General features: G+C 43.2%; 1 protein-coding gene across 2 annotated transcripts in view; it reads right to left on the bottom strand.

Annotated features, from left to right (window-relative positions):
* Positions 1-14,054, bottom strand: part of CACNA1E (calcium voltage-gated channel subunit alpha1 E) — a 335,694-nt gene that overhangs the window by 224,618 nt on the left and 97,022 nt on the right. For both annotated transcript variants that reach the window (XM_037825226.1, XM_037825225.1), the window contains exons 4-6: positions 10,726-10,829; positions 9,490-9,642; positions 8,138-8,319 (exon numbers count right to left, since the gene is read on the bottom strand). In XM_037825226.1, the coding sequence (XP_037681154.1) occupies positions 8,138-8,319; positions 9,490-9,642; positions 10,726-10,829 (439 nt within the window). The remainder of the gene's footprint in view (positions 1-8,137; positions 8,320-9,489; positions 9,643-10,725; positions 10,830-14,054) is intronic.

The following is a 14,054-nucleotide window of genomic DNA, read 5'->3' on the forward strand; positions in this document are numbered from 1 at the left end:
CATCTCTCTCCTCCTTAACTTAGTTCAAATCCTGCTGCTGTACTACCATCATGTTCTTGACCATCTCTCGCTTCACTGTACTCATCTAGTAAAACTACACTCTGGTAAAAAGCCAACTGTCCACCTACTTTCCCCGCCCATACCTAAAGCAGCTGAAATGATGAGAGGAAAGCATACCATGATGACTGATCTCACTTCAAATTCATCACCACTAACCCCAAGTGCGTTCTGAATGCTCCCTAGCAATTAGATACATCTCCTGGGTCCTTTTGCTCCTTCACTCTCCTAGAAAACAATTTTATACTTTCTTCTCAAATTATACTTCTCCTCCTGCTACCCACAGCTGATGACTTTACTTCCTATTTCATTGAGGAAACAGAAGCAATTGGAAGAGAATTTCCACAAGCTTCTGCCACCACATCAACCCAACCTGCATACCAGCCTTTGCAGCCCACTCTTCTGCCTTCCCTCCTAGTGCAATAGATGAACCATCTGAGCTCCCACCTAAACCAAGCCCTCCACCTGTGTGCACTGAATCCCATCCCCTCTCTTACGAGGTTAGCCCAGCAATTTTCCTCCCTCACCATCATCATCATCAGTGTTTCTTATATCTAAAGGCTCATTCCCATCAGCATACAAATATGTTGTTATTTCTTCCATCTGTCCCATTTCCTCTGCTCCCCTTTAAAACAAACAACCCAATGGTCTATACTCGGCTGTTTCCAGTCTTCTATTAAACCTTCTCCAATTGAGCTTTCACCCCTATCATTCCACTCAAACAACTCCTGGCATCCAATGGTTCATTCTTAGCCCTCATCTTACTTGGCTCATCAGGAGCATTTGACACAATGGCTCGCCCCTCTACTTCATCCTCCTTGACCCTCTCACTTCCCTTGGCTTCTGGGATACCACTCACTACCAATTTTCATCTTACTTCCCTCACCACTCTTTCTCAGTCTTCTTTCCTGATTTCTCATCTCCCCAACATCATAACATTGGAAACCAACCCTCAGCCTCTTTTCTTCTCTATCTATATTCATTCTCTCAGTGGTCTTATCTAGGTTCATGACTTGAAGTACCATCTATACATGGAAAACACCCAAATTTATATCTCCAGCCCAGGCTTCCACCCTGAACTCCAGGGTCATTTATTCAACTCCCTCTTACATCTCCACATCAAATAAGCATCACAAATTAAACATGTCCAAACTAGATTCTTAATCTTACTCCCAACCTATCCACCCACCATATTCCTCAACTCAGTTAATATCAACTCCATTATTTCAGTTGCTTTCTCTCACACTCACATCCAATCTCCTACAGAATCCCATGGCCTCAACCTTAAAAATATTTCCAGAATCCAACTACTTTTCACCCCCTCCACTGCTGCCTCACTGGTCCAAGCCTCCATCATTGCTGTCCCTGACCATGGCAATCACCTCCTAACTTGTTTGACTGCTTCTAGCCTTGCTTCTTTATAGTCTGTTTCAGGAAAGCAGCTGGAGTGATCCTTTTAAAACATAACTCAGATCATGTCACTCCTCTCTTCAAAACCACTCAGTTGCTCCCCGTATCACTCAGAGTAAAAAAAAACAGAATTGTTACAATGGCCTAGAAGGCTCCACATGAACTGGCTGGCTGCTCCATCTCCTCCTACTTTTCCCTAACACACTGCACTCCACCCACAGACTCTCTGCTGTTCTTCAGTTATACTGGCACATCCCCAGCTCAGAATCTTTGTGCTCATTGTCCCGTCTACCTGGGACATTCTTTCCCCAGATATCCACAGGACTCACTGCCTTACCTTCTTCAAGTCTTTGTCTAAATGCTGTCTTCTCAATGTGGCCTTCCCCTGACCTCTCCATTTAAAATTGCAACCTCTCCCTGCCCACTATGGCATTCTGTATCTCCCTTCCCTGATTTGTTCTTCTCCAAAGCACCTATCACTATACCATACGTTTTAGTTATTAATTTTGCATGTATTTTTCCACTAGGATATAAGCTCCATGAGGCAGGGACTTATCTATCTTATTCCTTATTGTATCCCCAGCATGTAGAACAATGCCCAGCACATAATAGGCACTTAATAAAAATATCTGCTGAATATGTATAATGAGTTAATGAATGAATCTCTAATTACGTATGAATATTAGGCCAGCAGAGAAAAAGGTGGAGGATAGGAAACCTTTACTGTGAGTTCAGGAAATAGCTTCCTCCTCCCTCTACTCTCTCCCCTCCTGGATGATCCTGGCAAGCAAGTTGTCCTATCAGCCACCCCAGAAATTAACATTATAGCTCCCTTATTCAACACACTCCTGTCTCCCAGCCTTTAAGGAACAGAGATAGACTAACTTCCAGTACCCACTTAATCCTTCTGTGGATAAGACAAGTCACAGGTAAACAGACACTGGTATCAGATTCCAAGTGCCATCTGTAATACAGGGTTCCTGCCTCACAAGGACCTGGGGACATGGTAGTCCATATAGCAGTCTGACTGACAGCCTATTCCAGAGCATGACTGGTCCTGGCTACAGGTGTCTGCAAATTTTACCCACTGTATATGCCTGATCCTAGGTCAGCTGGCACACCTTATTGCTCAATAACCATACAACAATCATAGGCGCCGATCCCTCATCTGGCAAACGAGTTTTGAGTATGTTCTATTGTTCCCAGGGCACACAGACAGGAGTGGGGGGAAATTAATACAAAGATGGGAAGACACATTCCCTAGTTCAAAGAACCCCAAAGCCAAAAGCATCCTTTGTAGATACCAGAAAACATCAAAAAGCTAGAGGATGGCAGTTTTTCATCAACCCTGGGTTATGGTAGTTTTCTTTCAGGGTGCTTATGCATAACACACATAAAATCTCAGCCAGGCAAAAAGTGAATAGCTGTAAATCACTTAACAAATATTGACCATGTGCAGTTGGAAGAAAGGAACTGTAAAGAGAACCTAGGCATTAATTGCCAACTAAAGGAGTTCTGAGGAGAGAGGAAGACTCTCAGAAAGCATCCAGACTACATGCTGCCTCTTCTTGCCAAAAGCCAGTGAAGTAAAACCTCTTCTATCACAGGAACACAAAGTATCCTAGGCAGTCACAACAGTTAGAGCAGGCATTCCTGTGTAATCAAGAAGTTAGGATTTAGGGGATGATTATGATTACTGAATCATTATATAGATATTTATTTTTACTTTCTAGTATATTAGACTGAGAGAAATACCTGAAATCTCTGAACTATAATCCAGCTGCCCTGATCTCTAATAAGATTGTATAACGATATAGCTTTATCTTGTGATTGTAGGAACCTTGTGACTGACCCTCACTTTTACCCCCTTAGAGTCTTATGATCACTAAAGACAGTCCCTAATGTTTATTAATGAAGGGCCTTCAGTCAGCCCAGAACTAACCCACCCCAACTCCAAGGCTATCTTGATAGACGGAAATGGATCTAACCAAAATGGGCCCGCCTGACAAGCACAGTAGCTTAAACTTTAACCTATAAGTGACCTATACCTCATTATAATACTAAAAACCACACCCATCATCATATTAAGGCCACTATTTTCTTAGATATGTTCTGTGACTAAGCATATAATTAATCTGTGCATGCTCAGTAATTGGGTCACCTCTAACCTCATCATCTAAAGCCACTGTGTTCATTATCCTAAAACCTGCTCATCTTTTGATACTATAAAACCATCAGAATTACTGGAGTTCAGGGAGACAGATTTTTGGGCTGATAGGCCATCTGATCTCCTGCCTTGTGCCTAGCAATGAACTCTTTCTCTCTTTGAAACCCCAGTGTTATGGATTAGCTGTTAATGAGTATAAGGGCAGAGAACCCACTGCTTTTGTCCGGTATCACATGCAAGGCTGGAGAAACCCAGCAAACCTCCAAGAAATTTCTGCATCAGCATGAATTTATCAATAGCAAGTGAGAAGACAAATAGCTTATAGAAATAGTGAGGAGAAATACTGGACTTTAAGGGCAGAGATTTCAACAATTGTAGCCGAGGCAAGTCTGCAATCTGTATATTACTCCTGATACAAGAAAACAGCTAACTGGATAAGCAGATAAATCCAGAATGATAGAGAAATGACTCAGACCATAATCAGAAGAAAGCCAGTTCTCTTAGCCACGTCTAGCCCAGATGAAGACAGTTAGAAGTTAATACTAGAGCCACAGTAACATCTGTTGAGTGAATGATATTGATCAGAGGGAGAATGTATTGTGCTGGAGAAGGAACACCTATCAAGGTAAGGAGAAATAAAGTGAGTTAAATTAGGGGGTAGTTAACAAGTTGAGGAGACCTTTGGAGAGAGAGTCAAATTCAAGAAGCTGCAGCCAGCAGAACTCTAAACTGCTTTGCATTCTTTCCACCACAGGAGGAAGGGAAGCCAAGAATAGAGGTGGAGTTTGAGCAAGTAGAGATGAAGTTCCGGTAGAGACTAAATTGAGCAGCTATGACTCCAGGTTACCCTAACAATGGGAAACCTCTCCCACTTAGGATGATAATGACATTAAAGAGAAAGCCTCATGCAAATAAAGTTAGTAGCTCTCAATGGCAGAGCAACACAAGGTCAAGGGGAGGCATTTAGGAAGAGTCTGTGCAGCAGAAAAGGGATGCAACCTGAGGGAAGCATTTGAGTTGTGTATAAAAAGGTTAAACGGTGACCACATGCTTAAGAGAGTTCCTGTGTCTTATGTAAACCTGAAGGTTCTACTGGTTTGGGTATAACTGGCACCAATAAATCTTACATATTTGCTGCCATTACTGAATAGAAGGGGTCTTGGGCTGGGAAACGGGGATTCCCCTTCTTCTTGTGGCCTAGGTGAGTTGGTTTGGGACTGGAGAAAATACAGCAGCCAGGTGAACTGGGCCTTCCCAGAATAAAGAGTAGCATAAAAGGAAGCCAATATACTTACATCTGTGTCTTGTAAGTGGTGGTGGAAATGGTGCAGCAGTGATTTTTCTATTTCCATAAACATACATATAGGTGCATACATTTATTTATTAGGCTTAAGTTGGCTACTTGGTTGCTCATAGTTAATTCCATGGTATGTGACCAGTTCTTTTATATATACATAAATTCTGTCATTACAAAGTCCTGAGTTAAAAATAAAAAATAAAAATGAAAAATATTTAGGTATTATTGATACAGACTACCACAATCTGCAATTTTTAAGCCAAGAATCCTGGGCATCTCTTATCCCACACTTTCAGTGGGCATGAGCTCACTGAAAGGAATGAAAGGTGAATTTGTCTGAACTATTTAAATTTTTTTCCTCCCTACCTCCTCTCTACCCTCCTTTCCTACCCAAATGGTTGAATTTGGGTAAATTAAAAACTGGTATGCTGTGACTCTACTGCATGTTGTAAGTCTTATGGTCAAAAGGATGTAGGGTCCACTACCCTGAACCTGCCCCTCAAGCAGCAGACACATCAAGATGTGTGTCCAGCTCACATAACAGGTCTCTACCTGGATCCTGCCTGGCGTACCAGTTCCCGCTCAACTGAAGCCCAGCCTTCCCAGAGAACAGACTGGCCTTGTTCCACTGGCTGAACACTGCACGCCTTATCATCCAAATTCTCCTGAATCAAGGTATAGTTGGTTATCCACCTAACCATGACTATCACCTCTGCCTGCAGATTCCGGGGTCTATGCCCCAGTCCCTAGAGCTGACCCTCTGGAAAGCAATGCCATTTCAGGAGTGGACATGAGTTCATCCTGCCCATGAATAGCTAGTCACTTCTTGGGAACCAACCCTACAACTCAACCAGTTCCCCTAGCTCTGGTTCTAGCCATAGGAGTACAGGAGGCCTTCAAGAAACGTTCAATGACTGATGGGCTGGAAGTCAGAGGGAGTGTGAGTCTGTGGTCCTGAGAGACAATGCCATGCAAGGTTTCAGAGGATCTGCAGTTTGACCACTTCTCTTTCCCATTTCCTTAATAAAGCAAAACTAAAGAGGGGAGCAAGGTCATTGTTTCTACGTGATCTCTCCATACCACTAAGGTTTCAGTAGACAGAGAACTGGAAAGGGATAGGAGTTTGAAGAGAGCACCAGAAAAGCAGGTATCTTGGCACTTTTCTCTCCCCCTGTATCCCTAGGGCCTAGCACAGTGTTTGACATATAGCAGATGCTCAATTAATATTTGTTGAATGAATGAATGAATGAACAAATGAACTAACATGACAATGATGAGTGATTCCTCAGCTGTGTTCCTGCTTGTCTCAGTACCATCTGAGCCTTGGTTAGAGAGGACAACAGATCGCACTTGCATCCTCAAATGCAACACTTCTCCTTTCAGGCTCTCAATGCATTTATCACATCCATTAGGTGAGTCTACACATATAATTGAAATACATCACTCCCAAAGCCCTACTAGTGACACCAGTCACTGCGGGGCCAGTGCTGTGATTTCCAGAGGCACCTGGCTAATCTGTGTGACATGGCCTCAAACATCCTTCATATCTCAAATGAAGAGCCATCAACTTTGCCTCACTTCTCACTTCCCTCCTTCCCGTTACCCCTACCCCCAACTGGTGAGAATTCCAAAGTGTCCTCAAGGTGTTTCTGAGTTGCACTTAATCCCTGGTCTTGCTGGGCATGAACTGGCCCTTGGAAATTCTTCACTGCCCTTTAGAGCTTTGGCATAAAAGTCCGTGGCTCCTTTTTGCAAAACTTCTTGGTCCCACCTTGCCTATCTCGTATGAGAATGGACCCAGGTCAGTAAGGACATTTACTAAGCCTCTACTTGTACAGGCATTATGTAGCCCTTGCTCTTTGGGGATTACAATCTGGTTGAATCTCTCCTGAGACATATTGTGTTCTTTCTCTCAAGTATAAATTACACTCAGAGCTCCTTCTAAAAGGTGCTTTGAGTAAGCCACCAACCCACCCCCCTCCAATAAGTTTTATTCAAGTGGAATCAGGTTTAAAAGATCTTCAAGAGAAGAACTGAAGAAAACAAAGAGCACATTAGCGTAAAGTCAGGCTTTGGGAGCACAGGTAAGAGGGGACGATCATTCCAAAGGTATCTGACCTGGGGTGAGCTGACTGAACACACATAAGGGAAGAGTCTTTTCCAACACCCATTTACAAAGCGAACCTGCCCCACTGCGTTACCCACCCTAGCTCCATATGCATCAAACCACATACCTCTCCTACTCTCATTTTAGAACTTAGACTCGCACCATGCCATTGATAACTTATTAAAATCAGATTCTGGAGGTGGAAGAGACTTCAGCGGTTACCCTGTCTAATTTCTGTCCCTGTTAGGAATTCCCTAGCAGGAAATTTGACAACTTGGTCTTGTGCACCAGCTCAGAACTTCCCCAACATGCCTGGTCATACGAATCACCAGGGACACTTATAAAAAGAACAGTTCACAAAATACACACAACTATACAAAATCAGACTCTCCAGAGAAGGAGTCTGTAAATCTGAATTTTTAACAAGCATGTGGTAAGTCTTGCAATTAAGCATATCTCTTACATGCACATCATGCAGTTCTTGACAGTAGCTGTATATCATAATCAGCTAGGAAGATTGAAAAATAATTACTGAATGGCCCTTGCCCCTATGTAGTCCTATTTAACCAGTATGGAGTGGAGCCCAGGCAGTATAAATTTTTCAAAGCTCCCAACTGATTCTAATATGCAGCCGGGGTTGAGAACTACTGTAGTATCTTTCCAACTCAATGGTAAGCTCTTTGAAGACAGCAACCAGAAATCTATACCTCTTGGTACCCTTCACAGCACCCCACCACACTGGTTAAGTGCTAAACTGATCTGATTTAACTAGTCTCATTAACCCATCCAATATGGAATGCAATTTCCTAATTGTATTAAGAAGCTGTGAACTGCCAGACAATGGAGGGATAGGAGCTGCTAGGACTTCCCACAGTTGAGTCTCACCCCCCTCACACATACATCAACACCCCCAGAACCAAGCCTGATGTTTAGACAGTATGTACCAGCACAGCTAAACTGCTTCTTTACAGTCAGTGGCCATTCTAGATTGTGCTCTTGGATGCAGCCCTCCCTCTCCCCAACTAGCCACATCCAAACAACTCCAGACGTCTCATACCAGATTTCTTCCTCCCCGTCCCTCCCAGTCAGCTCCACTCACATTGTACAGCACGGTGGTCCACCCTTCCATGGTGATGCACTGGAAGACGGTCAGCACAGCAAAAAGGATGTTATCAAACTGGGTGATCCCGTCATTGGGGCCGATCCAGTCCCTGCACTCGTAGCCAGCTGGGCAGCCCTGCACGCCACATGGATGAGGGGGGTCAAATCCTTCTAGAATACCTGCAGACACATTTGGAGGGTGGGGATAAGTCACATGGCGCTTAGCATGAGCTGGATATGACCCCAGGAGGCCACAATCAAGCAGTTCTACTTCCCATAGAAAGCGATCAGCCCTTTTTGGCCCCAGGCTCCCTCCCCTCTGGAGTCTCTATTCCTCACAGCACACATATACTGTGTGTTCAGACCCAATTTGTTCCAATTTCTTCCGAGAATGGAGCCTCTTCTCCACATGGCCCCTCACTTTCTGCAGGCCACACCCTCTACCCTCACCTGCAGTTCCTCAGGAATTTACAGTCTTAGGTCACACTGAAGAGCTTGAGGTGAAGGCAGAAACCTACTGGTTTTCTAACTTCAGGCTCCAGGATAGGTCCTGAGCCCTCCTTGAGTATCCTGGAGGCAGTTACGAACTACAGTCCCTTCCTTAAGTTTTAACTCATTTTTCTAACCTTTTCCTGGTCTTGAATAAAGGGCAAAAATAAGAAAATAAAAACCCAAGGTAGCAGGTGTCCTTTGAAGATTCTTTTCATAAAGAAAACATGATACCTATTTTTGTATCACATTTTCAACCTCTCCCTTGCCCCTTTTCCTCCGAGGGCTCTCCTCAACTCAAAAAGAACACAGAAGATAGGAAGAAACCAGAATTTGGGGGGGGCATTCCCCACCAATCTCCCAAGCACACTTGCCAAGCCCAGCTCAGAGCTCCCTCCTTTCTTCCACACTTGTTGTGTGGATCACCACAGAAAGGGGGGAAAGTCATGAGATGAGCATGGAGGGAAAACGTCTCCACAGCTCTGGAGGGGCCCTAGTCTGCCTTCTCTCTAGAGCTCTAGACTCCTGCAACTCAATGGCCTGTGGGTAAAGAGGCCATTGTACAAAGGGTATTTCTTCAGACACCTGGCTTTCTAAGTGCATTCTGACAGCCCATACCATAGGATGCGGATGCCGAGACTTCCTATTTGAAACCCTCCAACTAAAAACCTAAGTGGTTGTCTATATTGCAATATCAGTGTCAAATGGTGATTGTTCTAGGCTGATTGTGCCTCAAAAGTTTGGTGACTAGGAAGCTTCTGATTCTAATCCCAGGGTTAGGACAGGACATACTTCTCCCACCTCCCCCAAAGACAAAAAGAGAGAGGAAGAGAGAAAGAAGGCAGGAAGTAGTGACTCTACCTGAATTGTTCATGAAGCATGCCCGGTGTAGCTTCCCACTGTAGAACTCCAAGCCAATGATGGCAAACATCAGGATAGCAAAGAAGAGCAGAAGGCCGATCTGGAGCAGAGGCACCATGGCCTTCATGATGGATTTCAGCACAATCTGCAGGCCTGGAAGGAAGTGAAGGGAATGGCAGACGGGAGGCTCACTCTCCACCATGCCACAGGGGACGCCCCATTGACCCTGTCCTAGGATAAGAGGAGCAGGTCTTTGAGGGAAAAGACCTGTTGGTCCTGAGATGATGAAGAGACATCCCAGTGGGATAACCCAGACACATCAAGTCAAAGAGTGCCCTCCCCCCTTCCCCCAGGAATCAATGCCTTCCTCCTCCTCGCCATTCTCTGATCATCTGCAGGCTCATGACCCTTTCTTCATTTGTTTCCTGTCCCCTGGATTTCTCTTATAGAGCAAAATTATTAGGATATGCTCCTTTCCTAAAGGAAATCAGGCATTTTCCTGCTGGACTGTAAGTCCTATGAGAACAGGCACAAGGTCTGTCTTCCCACCAGCTCTCCCACACATTGCCAGGTAAGCACAGTTAGTACAATCATTATTAATAAAGTGCCATACCCTTGGCCCCACAATTGTATCCTAATAATGTGTCAGAAGAAAATAATCAGAGGTTTGAATAAAGACTGAAGTAAAAAGATATTTTTTGCAGCATTATTTATGGTTGCAAAAATTGGAAATAACCTAAATATCCAGCAACATAGAAATGGTTCAATAAGTCATGACACATATAAGAAAGACTATAATACAGATTTTTTAAATCATATTTTTTAATAATTTTTGATGTCAGGAAAACAAGTATCTATGACAGGATCCAAAACGATATATGCCATTTGGTCCCAATTATGTTCAAATGCACAGGTAAAAAGTAAACAAAAATATATACTAAAACATTATCCAAAAATTATTTCTGAATGATAGGATAATGAGTGCTTTTCATTGTTCTTTTTAGAGTTTTCTTTACTTTCTAAATTTTCTATGAATATCTCCCATTATCTTTCAAATAAGTAAAAAAAAAAATTGTTAAACTTAAAAACAAAATGTTGTACCAGACTGCTGCATCCCCACTATTAATTACCACTGGGCTTCCTCCCAGTAGGAATTTTTTCTCTGAGGCCCTGGATCCTGCTGAGGACACATGAGTAAAGCCATGGCTGAGAAGAAAGAACAAAGGAGATGCTCACTGGGTATCCCTGACACAAGCTTCAGGGGCCTCAGGACACGCACGGCCCGGAGGGTCCTCAGGTCCACGTGTGTGTTGAAGTGGGTCCCCGCAGTGGCCAGGATGCTGCAATGGAGAAACAAAAAGGTCCAGGTTACCAAAGCCTGGCTGTCACCCTCTGCTCCACACGGAGATGAAGGTGGGTTGAAGCAGGGCCAGCCTGGAAGGCACAAATCCAGTGCCAGCCGCATGTGGGCGCATCTGAACTTGGGTGAATCACCAGTGGTTCTGAGTGGAATTAAATTTAGCCATCTGGGTTTCCCTTTGCAAGGAAGGAAAACTGATCATCAAAATTCCAAATTATGAACGAAGCACAAGGTCCCCACAGGCCCCATTCCTGCCCCCAAACCTTGTCCCCTACTATCCTTTCTGTCCCTTGCCAACCTTCTTTCCCCTTTCCCATCTTACCAAGGTCCTCACATTCTTATTTCAAAATATTCTTGGATTCCCCTGTCTCCTGTCTCCTTCAGGAAATTTCTCAGGATTAATTACAGTAATCCACCTTGACACTGAAATTTTTACCAAACAAATCAATCACACTGATGCTCACAATTGGGAAATAACTTCACTGGTCCCTATACAGTAATTTTCTAATTGCTGAAAGCCATGTGGGACCTGGATTAGGTTTTTTTGCTTCTGTTTTTCACCTTTCATGGCCAAATCCAGAAACAAACACACACACACACAAAACACAAACCCATAACAATCCCATTAGATTGTGTACACCAAGTACTTCATCTTGAAAAAACAATTTATTTCATATAATCCCATGAGATTGCAGGTACTTTAAAGACATGAAGACACGTGAGTATTTATGAAAGGCACAGCACAAGACTAAGAGTCAAAAGAACTGGATATAAGTCCTGACTCATTCACTGGAGATCTGGGTGACTTGAGGCCAGTCACTCAACCTATATGAGTCCCACCTTCCTCTGAAAAATGTGGAGTACCGTTCCCTATGTATAAAAATATAAAAATTAAAATGACATGCCTTTGAATATTAAGAGTGCTCTGTAAGCTATAATGTGCAAAATAGACATTATGCTTAATAACATGAATATTAATAATATTGGTTTTGCAAATTTGGCTGATTTTATTGTTCTTTCTGTGGGACAGCATTTTTCTTTTTTTCCTTCATAACCTGTACCAGAAAGTCTTGGCTGTATGGAACCATTGGGGAATGAATCATTCAGAAAACTGAAGGGTAGTTAAAGGATTGCAGGAGTGGTTTATTTTGTTTCATGATTTTTTGGTGGAAATCACTCTAAAAGACTTTAGTACTTGATGTGTCTTCAACCCTTGAAAGATAACTATAATAAAGTTTTATGCTATGCAGTTCTAGAAAGCAATGTAGGGTCTAGGAGTACAAATAACACAGATTCAGAACAATGCAATCATAAGCAGTAACACTGAAACAAGTAGAGCTGGCCAGCAATAAAATAAATTTTGTTATCCAGTAGTACACATCCCAACATTTAATACTTGAGAATAGACTGTGGAACTATCTATTAAGAAGTAAAGAGGGTTTCTGCACTGGGATGGAGATTGATTTAGAGGACCAGTAGAAATTTCTTTCAACTTTAACATAATTCTATATTAATATTACCTCAAAAATAAGGTAATATTAATATAGAATATTATATATACCTCAGAAAGAAATCCCACTATCATAAAGAATCAGGCCAGCCAAGCTTTACAAGTCTTCTCCATCTCTCCTGACCCAAACTCCCATCCCCTTTTCTGAGATGGGGGGGACTTCGGCGAGCAGGGTCTCTGACACTGCTTTTGACTTTACCTTTCAAGGCCAAAGAGACAAAATAGGGAAGGTGTGATGGTTGGGTTCATGTGTCAACTTGGCTAGGTGATAGTGTCCAGGTGTCTGGTCAAGCAAGCACTGGCCTCACTATTACTGCAAGGACATTTGTGGTTGGTTTATTAAATCATGAGTCAATTGGCTGCAGCTGTGACTGATTACATCAATGAAGGGCATGTCTTCCACAATGAGAGAATTCAATCAGCTGGATTTAATCCAATCAGTTGAAGACTTTTAAGGGAGAAGAGAGAGAACTGTCTTCTTCTTTGGCTAGCCAGCGTCTCCTGGGTTGTTCACTGAAGATCTTCATCGCAGTTGTCAGTTCACTGCCTGCCCTATGGAATTTGGACTCATGCATCCCCACAGTTGCATGAGACACTTTTATAAAATTTCATATTTTACAGAGATCTACTGTTGGTTCTCTTTCCCTGGAGAACCCTAACTAATATAGAAAGGAGTGAGATTCTTTCTAATAAGTTGGGAAAAACTAAAGAGAAGAGACAGAAAGGAGAAACATGGGAAACAGGACTGAAAAATATGACACACAGAAAAAAACAAAGGTGAGAGGAGAGAGAGAGGGAAAAACACCAAGGATAGGTGTCGTGGTAGAGACCCACAGAAATGGAGTCACTGTTCCACCACCTTGTCTAATGGAGGCTCCACACGACATGGCTGGGAAACTCCTTTCTCCCTGGTTCACTCTGTCTTACAAACACAGTGGGCAGAAATAAGCCCAGTTCAGAAACCAGAGTTCTGCTTCCTAGGATACCCAGATACACATGAGATGCAAAATTAAAAGGCAAGAAGATGCAAGTGTAGCAACAAAGAAGATATGGTAGAGACAAAGGAGAATGAGATGGATGGTAGGGGAGTGAGCAGTTGTTCTAGTTTGCTAATGCTGAGGAATGCAAAACACCAGAGATGGATAGGCTTTTATAAAAAGGGGGTTTATTTGGCTACACAGTTACAGTCTTAAGGCCACAAAGCATCCAAGGTAACACCTCAGCAATTGGGTACCTTCACCGGAGGATGGCCAATGGCTTCCGGAAAACCTCTGTTAGCTGGGAAGGCAGCTGGCGTCTGCTCCAAAGCTCCGGCCTCAAAACGGCTTTCTCCCAGGATGTTCCTCTCTAGCAAGCTTGCTCCTCTTCAAACATCACTCCCAGCTGCACTCCATTTTTCCTCTCCTTGAGCCAGCTCATTTATATGGCTCCACTGATCAAGGCCCACGTCGAATGGGTGGGGCCATGCCTCCATGGGAGTATCCCACCAGAGTCACCACCCACAGCTGGGTGGGGCACATTCCAAGCAAATCTAATCAGCACCAAAAGTCTGCCCCACAAGACTACATAAAAGATAATGGCGTTTGGGGTACAAAACGCATTCAAACCGGCACAGCAGTGAAAGCAAGCACGGAGATAAAAACAAGATGGGAAATAAAAGATAAAAGCTGATGAAGAAGCAAATGTCAGAGAAGT

Source organism: Choloepus didactylus, chromosome 2 (assembly GCF_015220235.1).
Source record: "Choloepus didactylus isolate mChoDid1 chromosome 2, mChoDid1.pri, whole genome shotgun sequence".
Taxonomy (NCBI): Eukaryota; Metazoa; Chordata; class Mammalia; order Pilosa; family Megalonychidae; genus Choloepus; species Choloepus didactylus.